The sequence below is a fragment of the Canis lupus genome, chromosome 20, assembly GCF_011100685.1.
Source record: "Canis lupus familiaris isolate Mischka breed German Shepherd chromosome 20, alternate assembly UU_Cfam_GSD_1.0, whole genome shotgun sequence".
In the NCBI taxonomy this organism is placed as follows: domain Eukaryota; kingdom Metazoa; phylum Chordata; class Mammalia; order Carnivora; family Canidae; genus Canis; species Canis lupus.
The window spans coordinates 5,277,322-5,294,712 of record NC_049241.1 but is presented as its reverse complement, the minus strand read 5'-3'; the positions used below and the strand labels follow the sequence as shown (position 1 = coordinate 5,294,712).

The window sequence follows — 17,391 nt, the reverse complement described above, 5'->3', positions numbered from 1 at the left end:
GTGTATGGTCACACAGCTAGGGAGTGGCAGAGGTGGGACTGGAACCCGAGATCATACCTTTGGCCATCTGTGCGTGTGTGTCTGTGATTTCTGAGAGACTGTGCAGTGCTGTGACTCTGGATGAGTGCTGCAGGGAAGCGGCCTGAATGAGGAGCGGGGCTGGAGTGGGCGCTCAGGGGCAGAGGGCCCTCACTGGTCTCTCTCCTTCCCCAGAGTCCCAGACGGTTCAGACCAACTGGCTCTCCAAGCGTCAGCATCCAGGCAAAAGGGAGGGCGAGGCTGAAGAAGGGGTCGAAGAGGAAGAGGAAGAAGGCTTGGCTGTGGGCCCCCACAAACGGCAACACCCTGGCCGGCGGGAGGATGCGGCTGCCTGGTCCGATGGGACCCAGCAGAAGCGGCAGCACCCTGGTCGGCGCTCCTCCTGGCTGGAGTACGCTGTCACCAAAAGGCAGCACCCAGGCAGACGGCTGGTGGATCCCAAGGCCCAGATGAGTTGGGAGGCAGAGGAGGAGGAAGGGGAGGAGGGCGAGCTGATGCCTGAGAAACGCCAGCATCCAGGCAAGAGGGCCCTGGGAGGCCCATGTGGGACTGGGGGAGCCTGTGGTCAAGCTAGACTCCTCCTGGGGCTCCTTGATGACCTGAGCAGGGGTCAGGGGGCCGAGGAGAAGCGGCAGCATCCTGGGCGGCGGGCAGCCTGGGCCAGGGAACCGCTGGAGGAGTGAACCCAGTTTCCTATAAAGTTTTGGGTCTAAGAATGTCGTAAGCCCTGTGGGCGCTATCCCTTTGTGATCCCCTCTTTCCCTCCTCCTTAGATCCTTGACCATGCACCTGAGCACCCCCCATATACAACACCCAGTTCCCTGGCCTTGTCCCCTCTCCCCCCTCAGAGACATGAGAAAGCGAGCCTCTGAGTTAAAACCCCATATTATCCCACTTTACACTGTTGGCAAGGGGGCAGATCCCAGAATCCCTCTCCCGCACCGCCCCCCCCCCGCCCCAGGCTGCTCCCCTTCCTTAGCTCTGGCTAAAATGACCCTTCTGGGTCCTCTAAGGGATTCCCAAAGAGAAGCAGGGTGACTCTGGTGAGGACAGGGTGGAATTGAAGATGTGATGTCCAAATCCAGTTTTTATTCCCTCTTCCATGAGTAAAGATTTGCTACCTGTTAATCTTATTTACCTCCAGAACCCAGAATCTCCTCCCCTCCTTGGGCATCATTCTGTGGGTGGGCAGAGCCCTGACCCATGGTTGTGCTCTGCTTGGGCGAAGCACTGCAGGTGGAGGCCCCCTGTGCTGTGCTGTGTGATGGCTTCCGGAATAAATATGTGCAGGCATGTGTAAACATCCCTGAAAGCTGAACCTGTATATAACCCTCTAGGTGACTTCCCCTGTCCATGATAATCATCTGAATGATAATAAAACATGCATCTGGATAATCTTGGAGCTCTGTGGTTGCAGTTTTGTCTCAGCTGGTGTGGGGTTTCTCTTTTTAACATTGTGGGGGGAACGCCTGGGTGGCTCAGTGGTTGAGTGTCTGCCTTTGGCTCATGGTGTGATCCCGGGGTCTTGGGATTGAGTCCCGCATTGAGGTCTCCATGGGGAGCCTGCTTCTCCCTCTGCAATATGTCTCTGCCTCTCTCTGTGTCTCCATGAATAAATAAATATAATCTTAAAAAATACAGAAAAATTGAGGGGGACAGGATTAGAATTCCCCAATTCTGTTGAGGAAGGGCAGCAGGGACCCTGGGTTTGTAATCATCATGGTTCAATGGCAGGAATCAACAGTGTGCCATCTAGCAGCCACAATGACAGAGGACCAGGCAATGGTTGGGGACTCAAAGCAGGGGCCTTCTGGGCCCGGACAGGGAGGCAAGCTGGGTGCAGGACAAGAGGGAGTGGTGGGGACTGGGGCAAAATGGAGAGGCCATCTAAGTGAAGACCCTTAAATCTAAAACCTTTAACACCATGTGAATCAAATAACAATAACAACAATGCATATACAACACTTATTGTGTGTCGGGCACTGTCCTGAGCACTTTACATATAACCTTTTAATTTTTTTAAAAGATTTTATTTTTGTTAACCAATCTCTACACTCAGCGTATGGTTCAAACACACAACCCCAAGACCAACAGTCACAAGTTCTATTGACTGAGCTAGCTGAGTTCCCCTATATTAATTCTTTTAATCCTCACAACGTTCCTTCTAGGTATTACTATTATTATGCTTGTCTTCCTAATAAGGAAACCAAGATACAGAAAGGTTAAGTAACTTTTTCTGAAGCTGAATTTGGTCTACTGACTGCCAATTTGCAACCTCTATTTTAAACTAAATTCCCAAATTTCCTCAGGCCTCAGACTTTGAATTAGACCATCATTTGTTTGGTGGATGGATGGGTTATTTGGCTTTTCTGACAACTTTTGGTCACCTTCTTGGGCAGTGGAAGGAGGGGGCTAGAAGGATGTCTGAGCCCTAGCTCCCCTCCTCCTGGGGGAGTTCACGGTTCAGGTGTTGTCAAGACAGAGGAAGACTTAGGGTTTGTAAGATGTATACCCATGGTTTTCTTTCTTTCTTTCTTTCTTTCTTTCTTTCTTTCTTTCTTTCTTTCTTTCTTTCTTTCTTTCTTTCTTTCTTTCTTTCTCTCCCTCTCTCTTTCTTTCTCTCTCTCTCTCTCCTTCTTTCTTTCTTCTTTTTTTTAATAAAGGTTTTATTATTTGAGAGAGAGAAAGAATGAGCAGCCATAAGCAGGGGGAGAGGTAGAAGCAGGCTCTTTGCTGAGCAGGGAACCCAACTCAGGGCTTGATCCCAGGACCTTGGGATTACGACTTGAGCCAAAGGCAGACACTTAACTGACTGAGCTGCCTAGTTGCCCCTACACCCATATTTTCTATATTATTCCCTCAAGCCCTCTGAAGTACTGAGCATTTGATGGATTTGCTGATTTTTCTCATTTTCATATGAGAGAACCAACACAGAGATTAGGGTCTCACCCCAGGATGCATGAGACATGTAGGACTGGCCTTCCAGTACTCACATCTGACTTTCTGCCCCACTTGGCCACCTTCTTCAGGAAGCTCTTAAAACATCCATTGTCACCATCAGGGCAAGTGGGCCCTAATAATATTCCCTCTGCTCACAGTCCCTCTCTGAAGGTATGTGCCCTAATAGAGTCAGTATGGACCACTTATGCAGCCCTTCCTTGGTGCTCTGTGCTTATAGATGCTTTCTCAGTGAATCCCGTGACCACCTCAGGCCAGCTACCATGTCCACCTGCAGCTGAAAAAAGTTGAGTTGCAGTTGAGCATAGGTGAGTGAAGCATTTGACCAAGGATGTACTCCAAACTTCTCTTTCTTCCAAACTTTTTAAAAAAGATTTTATTTATTTATTTGAGAGAGAGATAGAAAGCACAAGCAATGGGGAGGGGTAGAGGGAGAAGCAGGCTCCCCACTGAGCAGGGAGCCCAATGGTGGGCTCCATCCCAGGACCCAGAGATCACGACCTAAGCTGAAGGCAGATGCTTAACTGACTGAGTCCCCCCCAGCCGCCCTTCTTGCTTCCAAACTTGATTGCTACTTCCTCACATATGGAAAGACTTGAAGGGTGTGAGAAACCCACCCTCCCAGCCATTTAAGGTTTTTCCCTCTGCTCCTGTGAGTGATTGTACCAATGCACCATGATGGAAAGGATCTGGGCATTAGCTTCAGCCCTGGACAAATGATTAAACTAGTTTGAGCCTCAGTCTTCTCATCTATAATATGGGCCCAGTAATCCCTACCTCTTTCTGAGTTGTTCTAATGATTAAATGGGCTGGAGTGATATGTGTATAGTTCTAGCACAGTGCATGGCACCAAGTAGGCCCTTGATAAATGGCATTTTGAGCTCTGGTGCGCTAGGACCAGAAGGGACTCAAAACTGAACCTTGTAGGATCACTTATTCCTTCCTTCCTTCATTTTCTAATGATTTTCTAATCACACACATATTCAAGTTTTTTTTTTAAAGCCAAAAACCAAAAACCAGTCACTGGGGCTTTATTGTGAGTCCATGCCAGGAATTGGAGCTTTATCTTTAGGATAGTGTATGTGCTATGTGCCAAATACTACCTCTCCTTCCCACTCTCACTCATGTGCCTTTCACTCAGCCCAGGATGCTGTGGCAGAGATGCTTTTTGTGCTCCCCTAAATTTCCCAGGCTCCTTCACACTTGGGGTGGGGTCATATGACTAGCCCTGGCCAATGGGTTGAGAGCAGGCAGGTGTCACTCCCCAGCTCAGGCAGTTAAAGCCCGTGAGCTTCCCTGATCCCTTTCTTACTGCCTGGAAAGCCTGGGAGGCCACATGTTGAGATGCCAGAAGGCATGATGGAGGGATCTGAACCCAGAGTCACCAGATAGTTAGACACCGCACATGCACATCAGACTTCTCATGGGTGTGGGATCCCTGGGTGGCTCAGCAGTTTGGCACCTGCCTTCGGCCGGGGCGTGGTTCTGGAGTCCCCAGATCGAGTCCCACGTCGGGCTCCCCTCAGGGACCCTGCTTCTGTCTCTGCTTGTGTCTCTGCCTCTCTCTCTCTGTGTCTCTCATGAATACATAAATAAAATCTTAAAAAAAAAAAAGACTTCTCATGGGTGAGAAATAAACTTGTATTATGTCACTGAGATTAAAGGGTTTATTTGTTGCTGCAGCAAACTTAGCCAATTCTGACTAACACAGATGCCTCCTCTCTGGGTCTCTCAACTGGAATCCTGCTCAGTTGTATCTACCTTCATCTAAGCTGCTTAGACCAGGCCCAGCATGAAGTAGGTACTCAATAAATATTAATTGAGTGAATGTGGAAAGCTACAGGTCACTTCCTAGTTCCCCAGTCTGACTTCCTGGGGGTCCCTGTCCTTAGGTATTCCCTCTGTGTAGAGCCCTCTTTTCTCCCACTCTTTATATTACCTGTGTGTCTTCCTGCATTGTGGAGGTGGGAAAGCAAAGGGGACATTTCTCAGACTCCCTTGCAGCTAGAGTCTTGATTGGCTTCACAATAAGCTCTTCACATGGATGGTCTCAAGTGAGATTTGGAAGGCTGCTTTGACTATTCTTGCTGAAAAGCAGGGCTAGAGTGAGGTATGATATTTCTGCAACAGCTTTCTGGTGTCCAAACACCAGCTTTGGAAGTATCTAGAGTAGGTGGTTGATGGCAATTTTCTGGCCAGCTTCACCACTTCAGCAGTATGGGCTTTTCTTTTTTCTTTTCCTTTTAAACAACTTTATTAGGTATGTATTTTACATATCAAAGAATTTGCCCATTGCAGGCATACAATTTAATGATTTTTTTTTTTTTTTACCGTTTTCAGACAGCCAAGATAGTACTGTTTACAATGACTCTCTCATCATCAGCCCCAGGAAACCACTTACCTACTTTTCCTCCATCAATCTGCCTTTTCTAGGCGTTTTATACATATAGAATCACACAATATGTGGTTTCTTGCGCCTGGTTTCTACCCACTAGGACTTTTTTTGAATTTCATCCATGATGCAGCATGTTGTAGTAGTTTGTCCCTTTTTATTGCTGATTGGTGCTCCAAGTAGTGGGTTCTCAAACTTAGTAATTCCAATGGTGGCCCCCTTATTTCCCACCTCCTTATTGGAAAGAGGAAACAGCTTCCCTGGCAGGTTGCTTCTGTGGTATCACTCTGCAAGCCTGCTGCTCCTCCCTCAACAATTTCATAAACACCTAATTCCAAGAGTGATTCTCAAAATATTCAACAACTTGTCCAAGACGGGTATCAGCCAATCAGGACACATGTCCAATTGCAAAGGATGAATTTGAATATACCTATGAGGCCACAGCAGTGCCAGGAGCAGAATGCCAGCCCTGCTGTGTTAACTCTTTCCATTTAACATTTCCAGAATGGTTTCTGTTTGCTTGGCTAAATCCTGATGATTTACACTAGGTAACTCCTACTCCTCCTTAACTGTCACTTCAGATAACACTTTGTCTGGATGTGCACTGCATCCCTCCTGCCCCTCCCTTTTTTATTCTAAGATTTTATTTATTTATTTGATAGAGAGAGAGCATAAATAGGGGAATGGCAGGCAGAGGGAGAGGGAGAAGCAGGCTTCTCTTGGAGCAGGGAGCCCGATGCAGGGGTCCATCCCAGGACCCTGGGATCATGCATGACCTAAGCCCAGCCGAAGGCAAATACTTAACCAACTGAGCCATGCAGGCACCTGCTTCTGCCCATTCCTTACAGCTCTCATAGTTTGAAATCTTATCTGTCTCAGGCTGAATGCTCCCAGATCCAGACCTTAGACAAGGATTTGAGTCCAAGTAGTTTACTTAGAGGGTGATCCCAGGAAGTGGTTTGGGAGTTGGGGAATGACTGGGAATAGGGAGGGAAGTACATGTGGGATGCATTAGTTAGCAGGTTTTCCTTGGGAAACTGTAGAAAAAAGGCTTCAGGGTTGTCCCACTTGATGGGGTGAGGAAGGTGGCTATTTTCTGCTGATTCCCTTTGATCAGGGGCTGAGGGCGGCTCCTGGGGATGTTAACTCCCTGGTGCTTCCAGCTTGCTCTACGTGCCCACCACAAGAAGGAGGCCATTGTGGGAAGAATTTCAGAATGCCATGATGTGTCCTGAGAAGGTGAGACTTGAGGGGACAAGGTGAGGTGCCAGGAGCATCTACAACCCTCTTCTTGGTTGATTTTTTTTTTATAAGAGGCTCCTCTTTGGGGCAGCCCGGGTGTCTCAGCGGTTTAGTGCCTCCTTCAGCCCAGGGCGTGATCCTGGAGACCCGGGATTGAGTCCCACTTCGGGCTCCCTGCATGGAGCCTGATTCTCCCTCTGCCTGTGTCTCTGCCTCTTTCTCTCTCTCTCTCTCTGTCTCGCATGAATAAATAAACAAAATCTTAAAAAAAAAACAAAACAAAAAACAAGTGGCTCCTCCTTCACCAAACTCTGTGCTCCATGAAGCAGGGACCACTCCAGCACCCCCAGCACCTAGGATGGTGCCTGGTGCAGAGCATAGGCTCAGCAAATATTTGTTTAATAGGAATAAAGACCACGCACGCAATGATGGATCTGTTGTTTGAGACCAGGTCTGCCTGATTCCCCAGCCTGAGAGCAAGGAGGGGAGGCAAACCCAATGTTGTAGGATGCTGTGCAGTCACCACAAATCTGCAAACCCAGCCCCAAGGCGGGCCACGGAGCTGAGAGCTTATTTTGCAACCCAGTGTAACATCTACCCAATTACTCTTTGGAGGGATGCCTGGGTGGCTCAGTGGTCAAGCATCTGCCTCTGGCTCAGGGCATGATCCCAGGGTCCCGGGATCGAGTCCCGCATTGGGCTCCTGTATGGAGCCTGCTTCTCCCTCTGCCTGGGTCTCTGCCTCTCTCTGTGTGTCTCTCACGAATAAATAAATACAATCTTAAAAGAAAAGCTGGGGACTGTTTCTTCAAGGAACTGCCTCTCACGAATTCAGTGAAGCTGTCTGTTCTGCTTTGCTGTGAAACATCTTAATATCATGACTTCCTCTAATATATTCTTTAATTAATTCTTTCTTCGAACCTTATTTTGATTAATTAAATGCAATCAAAGGACTGGTGTGCCGAGAGAATTCAGTTCCTGCTCGAGCCTCTTGGGTGGCAAGAGAACATGTGGAGCTTCTTACCTGAAGGATGTTGGCAATTAGAGCCCGTTTCGATTGCCCAAGTGTGAGCTGACTGCCTTGGAGAACATCAATTAGCTCAGTGGCTAAATTGTGCTGAGTTACAGGTTACCAAGGGGACCCATGGTCAGTGCCAGGATTTAAATGGCTCTAGTCTTTGGGGATCATCTTTCCTGAATTGCAGCCACGTTCTGGGCCTGGTAATTATCAGCAGGCTGATTAGGCCTTGTCCATTATGGAGAGTGACTTCCTAATTGCCAGCTGCTGGGGAGGAGAGCCTGCCGGGCACCAACGCAGGTACAACCGGTCAGACGTGCCAGAGGCTGGCAGGCACACATGGGGGAGGCTGCCTCGAGCCTGTGGCCAAAGAGATGGCACAAGCACATGCTGGGCTCAGCCTGGGTCTCCCTTGGGAGGGTCACAGGGTCTCAGAGTATCTTGGAGAACATTGAAGTCCAGACTGTTTGTGGGAGGTTGAACATTATCTTGGAGGGGATGCCCAACCTAGGCAAAAAAGGGGGCCCCTACTAGTGCCAGGCTCTGAGCTAGTAATAACAGTTAGTGTTTATTAGCACTCACTACATGCCAAGCACTGCTCAAACCACTCCACAGGAAATAAGTTATTCAACCCTCTCTAGGAGGAAACTGAGTCACAGAGGTTAGGTGATTTGCCCTCTTATCTGAGATTTACATCCAATCTGCTTCCAAGTTCAACAGCTATAGAAATGCTGACTCTCGTGTGTCATATATACCAGCTCTGAAGATACCTAGGGTCCTAAGACCCTTTCAGGGGGATCTACGAGGCTGGTACTTTCCTAACAACATTATTTGTGTGAGGCCAGGTTATCTTCTTATACTTTAACCATAATTTATTCTGTTGACTAAATGCAGAAGCAGATAAGAGAATCCAGTTATTTTCTATTAGGTCAGACATTTAAAAAAAATGCATAAAAATGTAAACCAATGCCACTCTTCTAGTAAATTGTTTTTTATTTGAAAAGTATATTTTCCGGGGGGCCTGGGTGGCTCAGTGGTTGAGCATCTGCCTTCAGCTTAGGGCGTGATCCCGGGGTCCTGGGACCGAGTCCCACATCAGGCTCCCCGCAAGGAGCCTGCTTCTCCCTCTGCCTGTATCTCTGCTTTTCTCTGTGTGTCCCTTATCAATAAATACATAAAATTTAAAAAAGGAAACTAGGGATCCCTGGGTGGTGCAGCGGTTTGGCGCCTGCCTTTGGCCCAGGGCGCGATCCTGGAGACCCAGGATCGAATCCCACATTGGGCTCCCGGTGCATGGAGCCTGCTTCTCCCTCTGCCTGTGTCTCTGCCTCTCTCTCTCTCTCCCCGTGTGACTATCATAAATAAATAAAAATTAAAAATAAAAAAAATAAAAAAGGAAACTATATTTTCCATAAACATTTATATTAACACATAATGGATTTATTACGTATTTTTAAATGAACAAATAAACATTTAAAATTCTCTATTTGACTTCTAATATAGGAAAAAACAGTAGATATAATCCAAATAATCAAAAGTTCTTTGGGAGGGTCCTCAATAATTTTTTTCTTTAGAGGGAGAGAGAGAGAGAGAACATGAGCACACAGCAGTACAGGGAAAAGGGGGGAAGGGCAGAAGAAGAGGGAGAGTGAGAATCCCAAGCAGGCTCCATGCCCAGCATGCAGTCCATGGCAGGGCTCAATCCCACCACCCTGAAATCACCACTGGATTGGAAATAAAGAATCCGGCACCCAACTGACTGAGCCACCCAGGTCCCTCAGTTCCTTGATAATTTTTAAGGTCCTGAAATTAGTGGGAAGTACTGACATGCACTATCATAAGAAGAGCTAATACTGAGCATTCCTATATGTTAGGCACTGTTTTCTAAGTGCTTTATGTATTTTGACTTATTAAATCTTCACACCCAGGAGGTAACTGTTACAATTATCTGCAGGAGGAAACTGAAGCATGGAGCTGGGACATAGCAGAGCCCAGCCATCCACCCAGGTCTCTAGGCTCTGGAGTGTGTGCCCTTCCCCAATACTCTATACCTTTACCTCCAGGCAGCATTGCTTATACTTCCAGGGGAGCACCTGCTCTGAGCTGGTGAAGGACTTACCTGCTTTGCTGGTGTCATCCCAAGTTCACCATGACCACGATGTTTCAGAGAGATGCACAGCCAGGAGGAGGCCTCCTTACTCCCCAGCTCTGAGCTGGGCCCTGAGCCCATCCTCCCCACTCTGCCACAGTAACTGGCCCAGGATTAGGGCACCCAGGCCTATGAGAGTCAGCTCCAGGACTTCTATGAAAATTATTGACGAAAGGCTCTTTCTTTCCCCTCAGAGGCTGCTGAACTGGTACGACTGTTAGCCTGGAGCTGTGGGAGGTCATCTTGCCACTGCAGAGAAAGAGCCTGGTTGAGAAGGAAGCCCACAAGAAGACAGCAAGACATGGAAAGATTGACATAGGTGTCTGGTGACTTTGAGCACCTGGATCCAGCCATACCTGATACCCTCAGCCTTTCAGTTACATAAGCTGATAAATTCCATTTGTTTTCTAGTCATTTGTGTTTCTTCCTAATACAATACAAGTTTTAACACAGTCTATAAATGTTGCACTATTTTAGCATGTTTTTGAATGAGGAGTACTCCTTCCTTTCTCCCACTCTACCTCCTGTCAGCTACTTCCCTGGGTCACTGCCCAGGGAGAGGAATGTTGGGGACAGCTCTAGTCCCCACCTAGTATCATTTCTCTGTCACCTCTCCCTTCAAAATCATAACTGCTCTTGTCGACATTTCCAACCAACATCCTTTAAGGCCCAGCAGGGCCCTCTTCTACCCCTGGCTGTCACTTGGTGAACTCCAGGTACATACTCCCTTGGCCTTTGTGTTATCACTTGTTAGCGTTCCCTACCCCTCCTCTGCCCGAGCTGCGTCCAAGCGGGCCCATCTCTGCATACTGCCCCACATGGGTTCCCTCCCCCTCCAGATTTTGATGTCATTCAGGAGGTGGGAGGGAGGGAGAGAGGAACCTTGGGGTACTTCCGCTCCTCTCCCTTCCCCCTGCTATTTTGACTTCATTCCTACAATGGCCACAGCTCATGTGGGGCACCCGCCCCACCCCGACTGCTCCTGCTCTCTGTGTGTTCTGGCTACCCCATCTTCTCCCTTGCTCCTGCAGGCTACAGGGTGGTAACGACTCCCTGCTGGTGTTCACCTCTGGGTGCTGTACTGTCTTGTGTTCTTCTCTTCACTCTGCCCTCCCCATGATAAAAAGTCTTCTCAGTTCTCTCTCTCTCTCTCTCTCTCTCCCTCTCTCTCTCTCTTTCACACTGTGTAGCTGTTTCCTGTCAGAGCTTTGATGGGCACAGCCTTACCAGTAGTCACAATATTGTTACCATGGTGGAGACAGAAGCCAGTCTGGCTTACTGAATCATGGGAGACTTTAGTAACCCCCTTAGGCCCATTGATACCAAAGGAAAAGTTATTATTATCTTTTTTTTTTTTATTACAGCAGCTACATTTACTGAGCACTCACTACGTGCTGCTCAGAGAACTCAGAATTTTGCATGTGTTATCATATGGAATCCCCACAGTGATTTTATCAGGTAAATTCTGCTATTATTCTCATTTTACCGATGAGGAAAGTGAGATTCAGAGAAGCAAAGACACTTGCCAAGGATCACAAAGCTAGTGAGTTGCTCGGCCAAGATTAAACGTTCTCAAAACTCAGGCCTTTTTTTTTTTTTTTTTAGATTTTATTTATTTATTTGACAGAGAGAGAAAGAAAGCACAAGCAAGGGGAGTGGTGGGCAGAGAGGGAGGGAGAAGCAGACTCCCCGTGGAGCAGGGAGCCTGACATGAGACTTGATCCCAGGACCCTGGGGTTACGACCTGAGCCAAAGGCAGATGCTTAACTGAGCCACCCAGGTGCCTAAACTTAGGCTTTTAACTGCTACACTATAGATTGTACAGAGTCCAGAAGCTAATTTCTGTTTGAAATGTAAATTCTACCTCCATCTTGCCCTCCCAACAGCCTTCTCTACTCTCACTTGGCATTGATTCTCAGCACAGCCTTCTCCCCCCACAGCTCTGGCTCCTATACCTGTGTGAACTTCTCAAACCCAAGCCCAGGGCAACCTCTGGCAGGAAACAGCCACCCCCCCCCCACCATGGCCCTTCCCCTTCTCTTGTGGCCACAGCTGGAACTGAGAGCCAGATAGAGGGCCTGACTTGCCTTCTCAATGAGAGGCAGTGCTTTAATTAACCACAATAATAAGTAATAGCTTATATTTATCGATCACTGGCAATGCCAAGTGCCCACACTAAGCACACCACACACATTGCCTCATTTCATCCTCACGAATAACTTTGCAATATAGGTACTATAGTTATCTCATCTTACAGATGGGGAAACTGAGCTTGGGGGCATTAAGTAACTTGTCAAAGATCAGGTAAGCAGCCATGGATGATGGCCTGTGACTCCTGTCTTCCTGACACCAGGTGCTTAGCTTCTAAGAGATTTTACCACTGTGGAGGCAGTTTCTTGATGAGTTATAAACAAAGGGGGAAGTTCCTAGAGGTACAGTCAATAAGAATGGGCTGTCTCTCTATGTGGCACATGAGGTCTTGTGGTGTGTTCGAGGTCCCTCCTAAAGGGCTTTGTGGAGAAGGTCAGGCACCAGGCTAGAATCAGTATTAACTGATCTTTCATTTTGAAAGATAGTCTGGATGCTTCTTTGTTCAGAGCTTGGGTATCTGCTTTCCTCTGACACAGTAACACCTGTTGATTCTATATTTTAAATATCTCAGGAGATTTCTAGTTGAAGATAGTTGATTGGTCACATGTGGTTAGCTCCTCTCCTTCCTGAATGATCAAGGATGATCTAAATATTTCAGAAGAACTTGCAACCTACACAAGAGACCAAGATAAACAAAACAAAACGGAAAAAATGACCCCAGAGGAAACAGAGATAATTCTGAAAACAGAAAAGAATGTTAAGAGAGAGAGAGAGAGAGAGAGAGAGAGAGAGAGAGAAACCCTCTAATTGGTATCCTCAGAGATATAAGAGAAAATATATTATCCAGGGGGGCCTGGGTGACTCGGTAGGTTGAGCGTAAGCCTTTGGCTCAGGTCACCATCCCGGGTCCTGGGATTAAGCCCAAACCCCACGTTGGGCTCCCTGCTCAGTGGGGAGTCTGCTTCTCCATCTCCCTCTGCTGCTCCTCCTGCTTGTGCTCTCTCTCTCTCTCTCTCTCTCTGTTAAATAAATAAATAAAATCTTCTAAAAATACAGTATCCCTAAAACAGTTATAAGATGATATAGAAATGAAACAGGGAATAGAGAAAAACTTGGAAATTAAAAATACGATTGCTGAACATCTTAAAAATGCATCTTTTCCTCAATCTAAGGCAGCTTTTATCCTCTTCCTCTTTTACTTGGCCTATTGCTGTTTCTATTTCCTCATTGCTTCTCCTGACGTTTGAATATCCATCTTTTTGGCCACCAGGGCGATCTTTTAAAAATACAAACTTCCTTATATCTTCCTGCTTAAAACCCCTGATGACTCTTCATTTCCTTCACAATAAAGGCTTGTCATGTTCAGAATCTGTAGCAGGCACTCTTAGTTGCCTTTTCAGCAGTCATTTCTTTTATTTCTTCCTGGTCTTGTTCAGGTATCAAGCAGCCATGTATCACCCAAGAGGTGAATCTTAATGGATCTAAGCCAATCATGGACATTACATTCTCCTGCCAGTGATCTGTTTAGGGGTGTCTCTGTCACTCAGCGAGATATGGAATGTCAGTATCTACATCTACCTTGAGGAAAGGTTTCCTTGCTGCTAACCAGAGGCACCGTGGAGGGAAAAATCCTTCTTTTTCTACTTAATGTCATAATGGTCTCAAGTGATATCTGGAACTCTGGCAGCCGTTTTGTCACCATGAGGGCACAAGCCTGAGATGGAAGTCAACCCGAGGGAGAAGGCAGAGCAAAAAGAGAGATCTGAGTCCTTGACAATGGCATTGAGCCATGCAGAATAAACCAACACAGGAGCCACCCCACCTCTGGACATCTTGTTATGTGGGATAATAAAATTGACTCATTGTTTAAACCACTTCTGGGGCAGCCCGGGTGGCTCAGCATTTTAGCACTACCTTCAATCCAAGGCCTGATCCTGGAGACCCAGGATCGAGTCCCACATCGGGCTCCCTGCATGGAGCCTTCTTCTCCCTCTGCCTGTGTCTCTCTCTCCATGTCTCTCAGGAATAACTAAATAAATCTTTAAAAAAATAATCTGTGACTTAACAACATTACTGCCTGCAGTATGTCCTTCCTAATACCCCTGGTTATATTGACTGACCTTCCCCTATGCTTTCAGCTCCCCCTCTACACCACTGATCACCAGGAAGCGTGTCTGTCCCCCACTGAAGTGTGAGATCATTGGGGCGAGTGGAATTATGTCCCTAGCACTCAGGAAGGACACTTCTCAGGTCCTTTGTGGGCTTATGTCCTGAAATTGCCTGCTCATATATATGGATGGTAGCGTGAGCTAGTTAAAAGCCAGGCTTGGAATCAAACTGACCTGGGTCTGAGTCTGAGCTCAACCACCAACTTAGCTGTGTGGCCTCTAAAACTTAACAGCCTCTCTGTATCTTAATTCCCGCCCCCCCCCCCCCCCCCCCCCCCCCCCCCCCCCGCCTACTAAGTGGGGATGGCAAAACTGAGGATATCACAAAGGTTAAACAAGATAAAGCACGTTATCCATTTAACTCAGTGCCTGGTACAGAGTGAATTATTCATAAATGCCATCTCTTGGGATGATCATTTCATTAGTTTGCATTTAATTTTTGTTAGGGGAAGAATTTTAAGCTTTCTTTTAAAAAAAGATTTTTATTTATTTATTCCAGAGAGACAGAGAGAGAGAGAGGCAGAGACACAGGCAGAGGGAGAAGCAGGGTCCATGCAGGGAGCCTGACGTGGGATTGGATCCTGGGTCTCCAGGATCAGGCCCTGGGCTGAAGATAGTGCTAAAATGCTGAGTCACCCGGGCTGTCCCAATTTTAAACTTTCATCAAATTCTCAAAGGGGTCTGTGATCCAGGAGGGTCAAGAATCAGTGTTTGGAGTAAAAAGGAAATCATGATAACTATGTACATCTGGCCTTCATAAAATCCTCTGGGGAGTCCTTGTCATTGCTTCTCTGGGGTCGGGGCTGCTGCTTCCTGATCTTGCCAGGTAGGGTTCCCCCTTTATCATCTCTCCCCCCGGGGCCCTGGGTCTCTGTGACCTGTTGGCTCTCCAAACACCTCATTAGCATAGTCAGCAAATGGGGCTGGTGTTGCCTGTGCAGAGAATGCTTTTCATTAGAGCAGGGGAAGTGGCAGCTGGGGGGGAGGGGTGCAGGGGCTATTGCCCCTTTGTGTCTGAGCCTGATGACTCAGGGAACATTGCACTTCTGAGGATGTCATTGTCAGCACCAAGGAGCTACTGTGGCCCTGTGGGCAGGCACAGACCCTCCCATCCACCCTCATGATTCCATAGCCCCAGACCCCAGCTCCTTCCTGCTGTCTCACTCATTATTCCTCCCAGTGGCTGAGAGAAGGTGGATGGGAACATGAGACCCTAGTGAGCTGGAGGCAGAGCCAACCTCAGTGCTCACTCTCCCTGCTCCAAGCCCGTGCTATCTGATAGGGAGGAGGGCACATTTGGTGTCAGGCAAATCAGGATGGGTCCTGGCTCCACCACCAGCTTTTGAGCCAGGTGTCAGGTAAATCATTTCCACTCTCTGCACTCCAGGTTCCTCATCTATAAGGAGGAGGTAAATAATCATAGCTGAACCACCACTCCCCTACCTTGCAGGTAAACCATGTCAAAGCTCAGCTTTGGTCACATTATTCTCTTGCTCACAACCCTTTAGCAAGGCTCCCTGGCCCTTTATTTTTTTTTTTTTTAAGATTTTATTTATTTATTCATGATAGACATAGAGAGAGAGAGAAGCAGAGACACAGGCAGAGGGAGAAGCAGGCTCCATCCAGGGAGCCTGCTGTGAGACTCGATCCCGGGACTCCAGGATCATGCCCTGGGCCAAAGGCAGGCACTAAACCGCTGAGCCACCCAGAGATCCCCCTCCCTGGCCCTTTGTGATCTGGAAGTTGCCCCTTGAAACTGCCCTGGCTTGCTTCTCCTGCCCCCATCAGGTCACACCATACAGATTTTTCCTTCCTTAGTCCACACAATACTACACTGCCTAGAATTCTTCCTGACAAAGGGCCTGTCCTTTTGACTTGGAGAATCCCAGCTTCAGACTCAATTCAGTTCTTGCTCCTCCAGGAAGCCTTCTGTGACTTCCACACTGCATCAGGCTACTTCTCTGGGCTCACACCCGTCAGAGCTGGATGGTCCTGGCCTCAGAGTCCTGGGGTTCTATAGAACAGTGCATCTCAAAGTGTGGTCCAGCATCATCTGGAAACTTGCGAGAAATGCAAATTCTCAGCCCCACCTCCAAAACTACAAAATCAAAAATTCTGGGAGTGGGGGGCCCAGCACTTTGTGTTATAGAAAGCCCTCCAGGAGATGCAGGTGTTCACGTCTGAAAGCCCCTAGTCTAATCCAGTCCTCTGACACCATGCTAGGTTTCTGCACTTGAAACACCTTGTTACATGTCGGTCACATCCACTGTCACAGGGCCCCAACGCCAGCACCTGCCAGCGAAGGGAGAGGCCTGGGCACAGTGGCTGGCTCCCTGGGGTGCCTCCCACTAATGGAGATGTTAAGGTGAGAATTTTCCCCACCACATCCCCTTCTCCCATTTCCTGAAGACACTCACCCAATTTCAAATTGTAACTTTGTTTTATTGGCAAAGAGGAAATCTCAGCACTTGTCTCATTTACTTCTCATCAGCCTCGCTTCCATCCAATCCCGCCAGGCGGGGGCCTGCTGAGCTTGAGGATCAAACTACCGGTCATCTGCTTCTTCAGGAATATATTGTAAATTTTACATGGCTCCTTGCAGACACACCAGATGTGGCCTGGAAAAATACTTCTTTCTCTTCTCTTGCTCAGCACCCCACCAGTGTGATTCAGAAAGCCTCGAGTCCTAGAAGCCCAAATGTTTTCTAAATTAGTTTCTCCTCCCCTTAGAAAAGTTGTTTCCCTCAATCCTCCTCCCTCTACTTCTAGAATCTGGTAATCTTTCATTCTAGGAAGTTCTTGGTGTTTAACCCAACTCTTTCTTGCTGTCACTGGCTCCAAACCAGCCTGTGACATACAAAGAACAGGTATTTTTATTTTTTAAGATTTTTAAAAATTTTTATTTATTTGAGAGAGAGAGAGAGAGCACAAGAAGAAGGAGCAGAAGAGGGAGAGGGAAAAGCAGATTTTCCACTGAGCCATGACCCGGGGCTCCATCCCAGGACCCTGAGATCATGACCTGAGCTGAAGGTAGATGCTTAGCTGACTGAGCCACCCAGGTGCCCAAGAACAAGTATTTTTTAAAAAGATTTTATTTATTTATTTCACAGACAGAGAAAGCATAAGAGCGGGGAGTGGCAGGCAGAGGGAGAGGGAGAAGCAGGCTCCCCGCAGAGCAGGGAGCCTGGTGCAGGATTTGATCTCAAGACCCTGGGATCATGACTTGAGTCAAAGGCAGACGTTCAAACAACTGAGCCACCCAGGTGCCCCCAAGTTTTGCTTTTCTGAGTGGGCAGGTGTCACAGAAGCATCTAGCTCCTGGAGATTCAGACTG

At 47.6% G+C, this 17,391-nt stretch overlaps 1 protein-coding gene across 2 annotated transcripts in view; it reads left to right on the top strand.

Annotated features, from left to right (window-relative positions):
- Nucleotides 1–1,441, top strand: part of TRH (thyrotropin releasing hormone) — a 67,606-nt gene extending 66,165 nt beyond the window's left edge. For both annotated transcript variants that reach the window (XM_038565585.1, XM_038565584.1), the window contains exon 3: nt 214–1,441. In XM_038565585.1, coding sequence (XP_038421513.1) covers nt 214–722 — 509 coding nt within the window. In that variant the 3' untranslated portion in view covers nt 723–1,441. The remainder of the gene's footprint in view (nt 1–213) is intronic.
- The last annotated feature ends 15,950 nt before the right edge of the window (nt 1,442–17,391 follow it).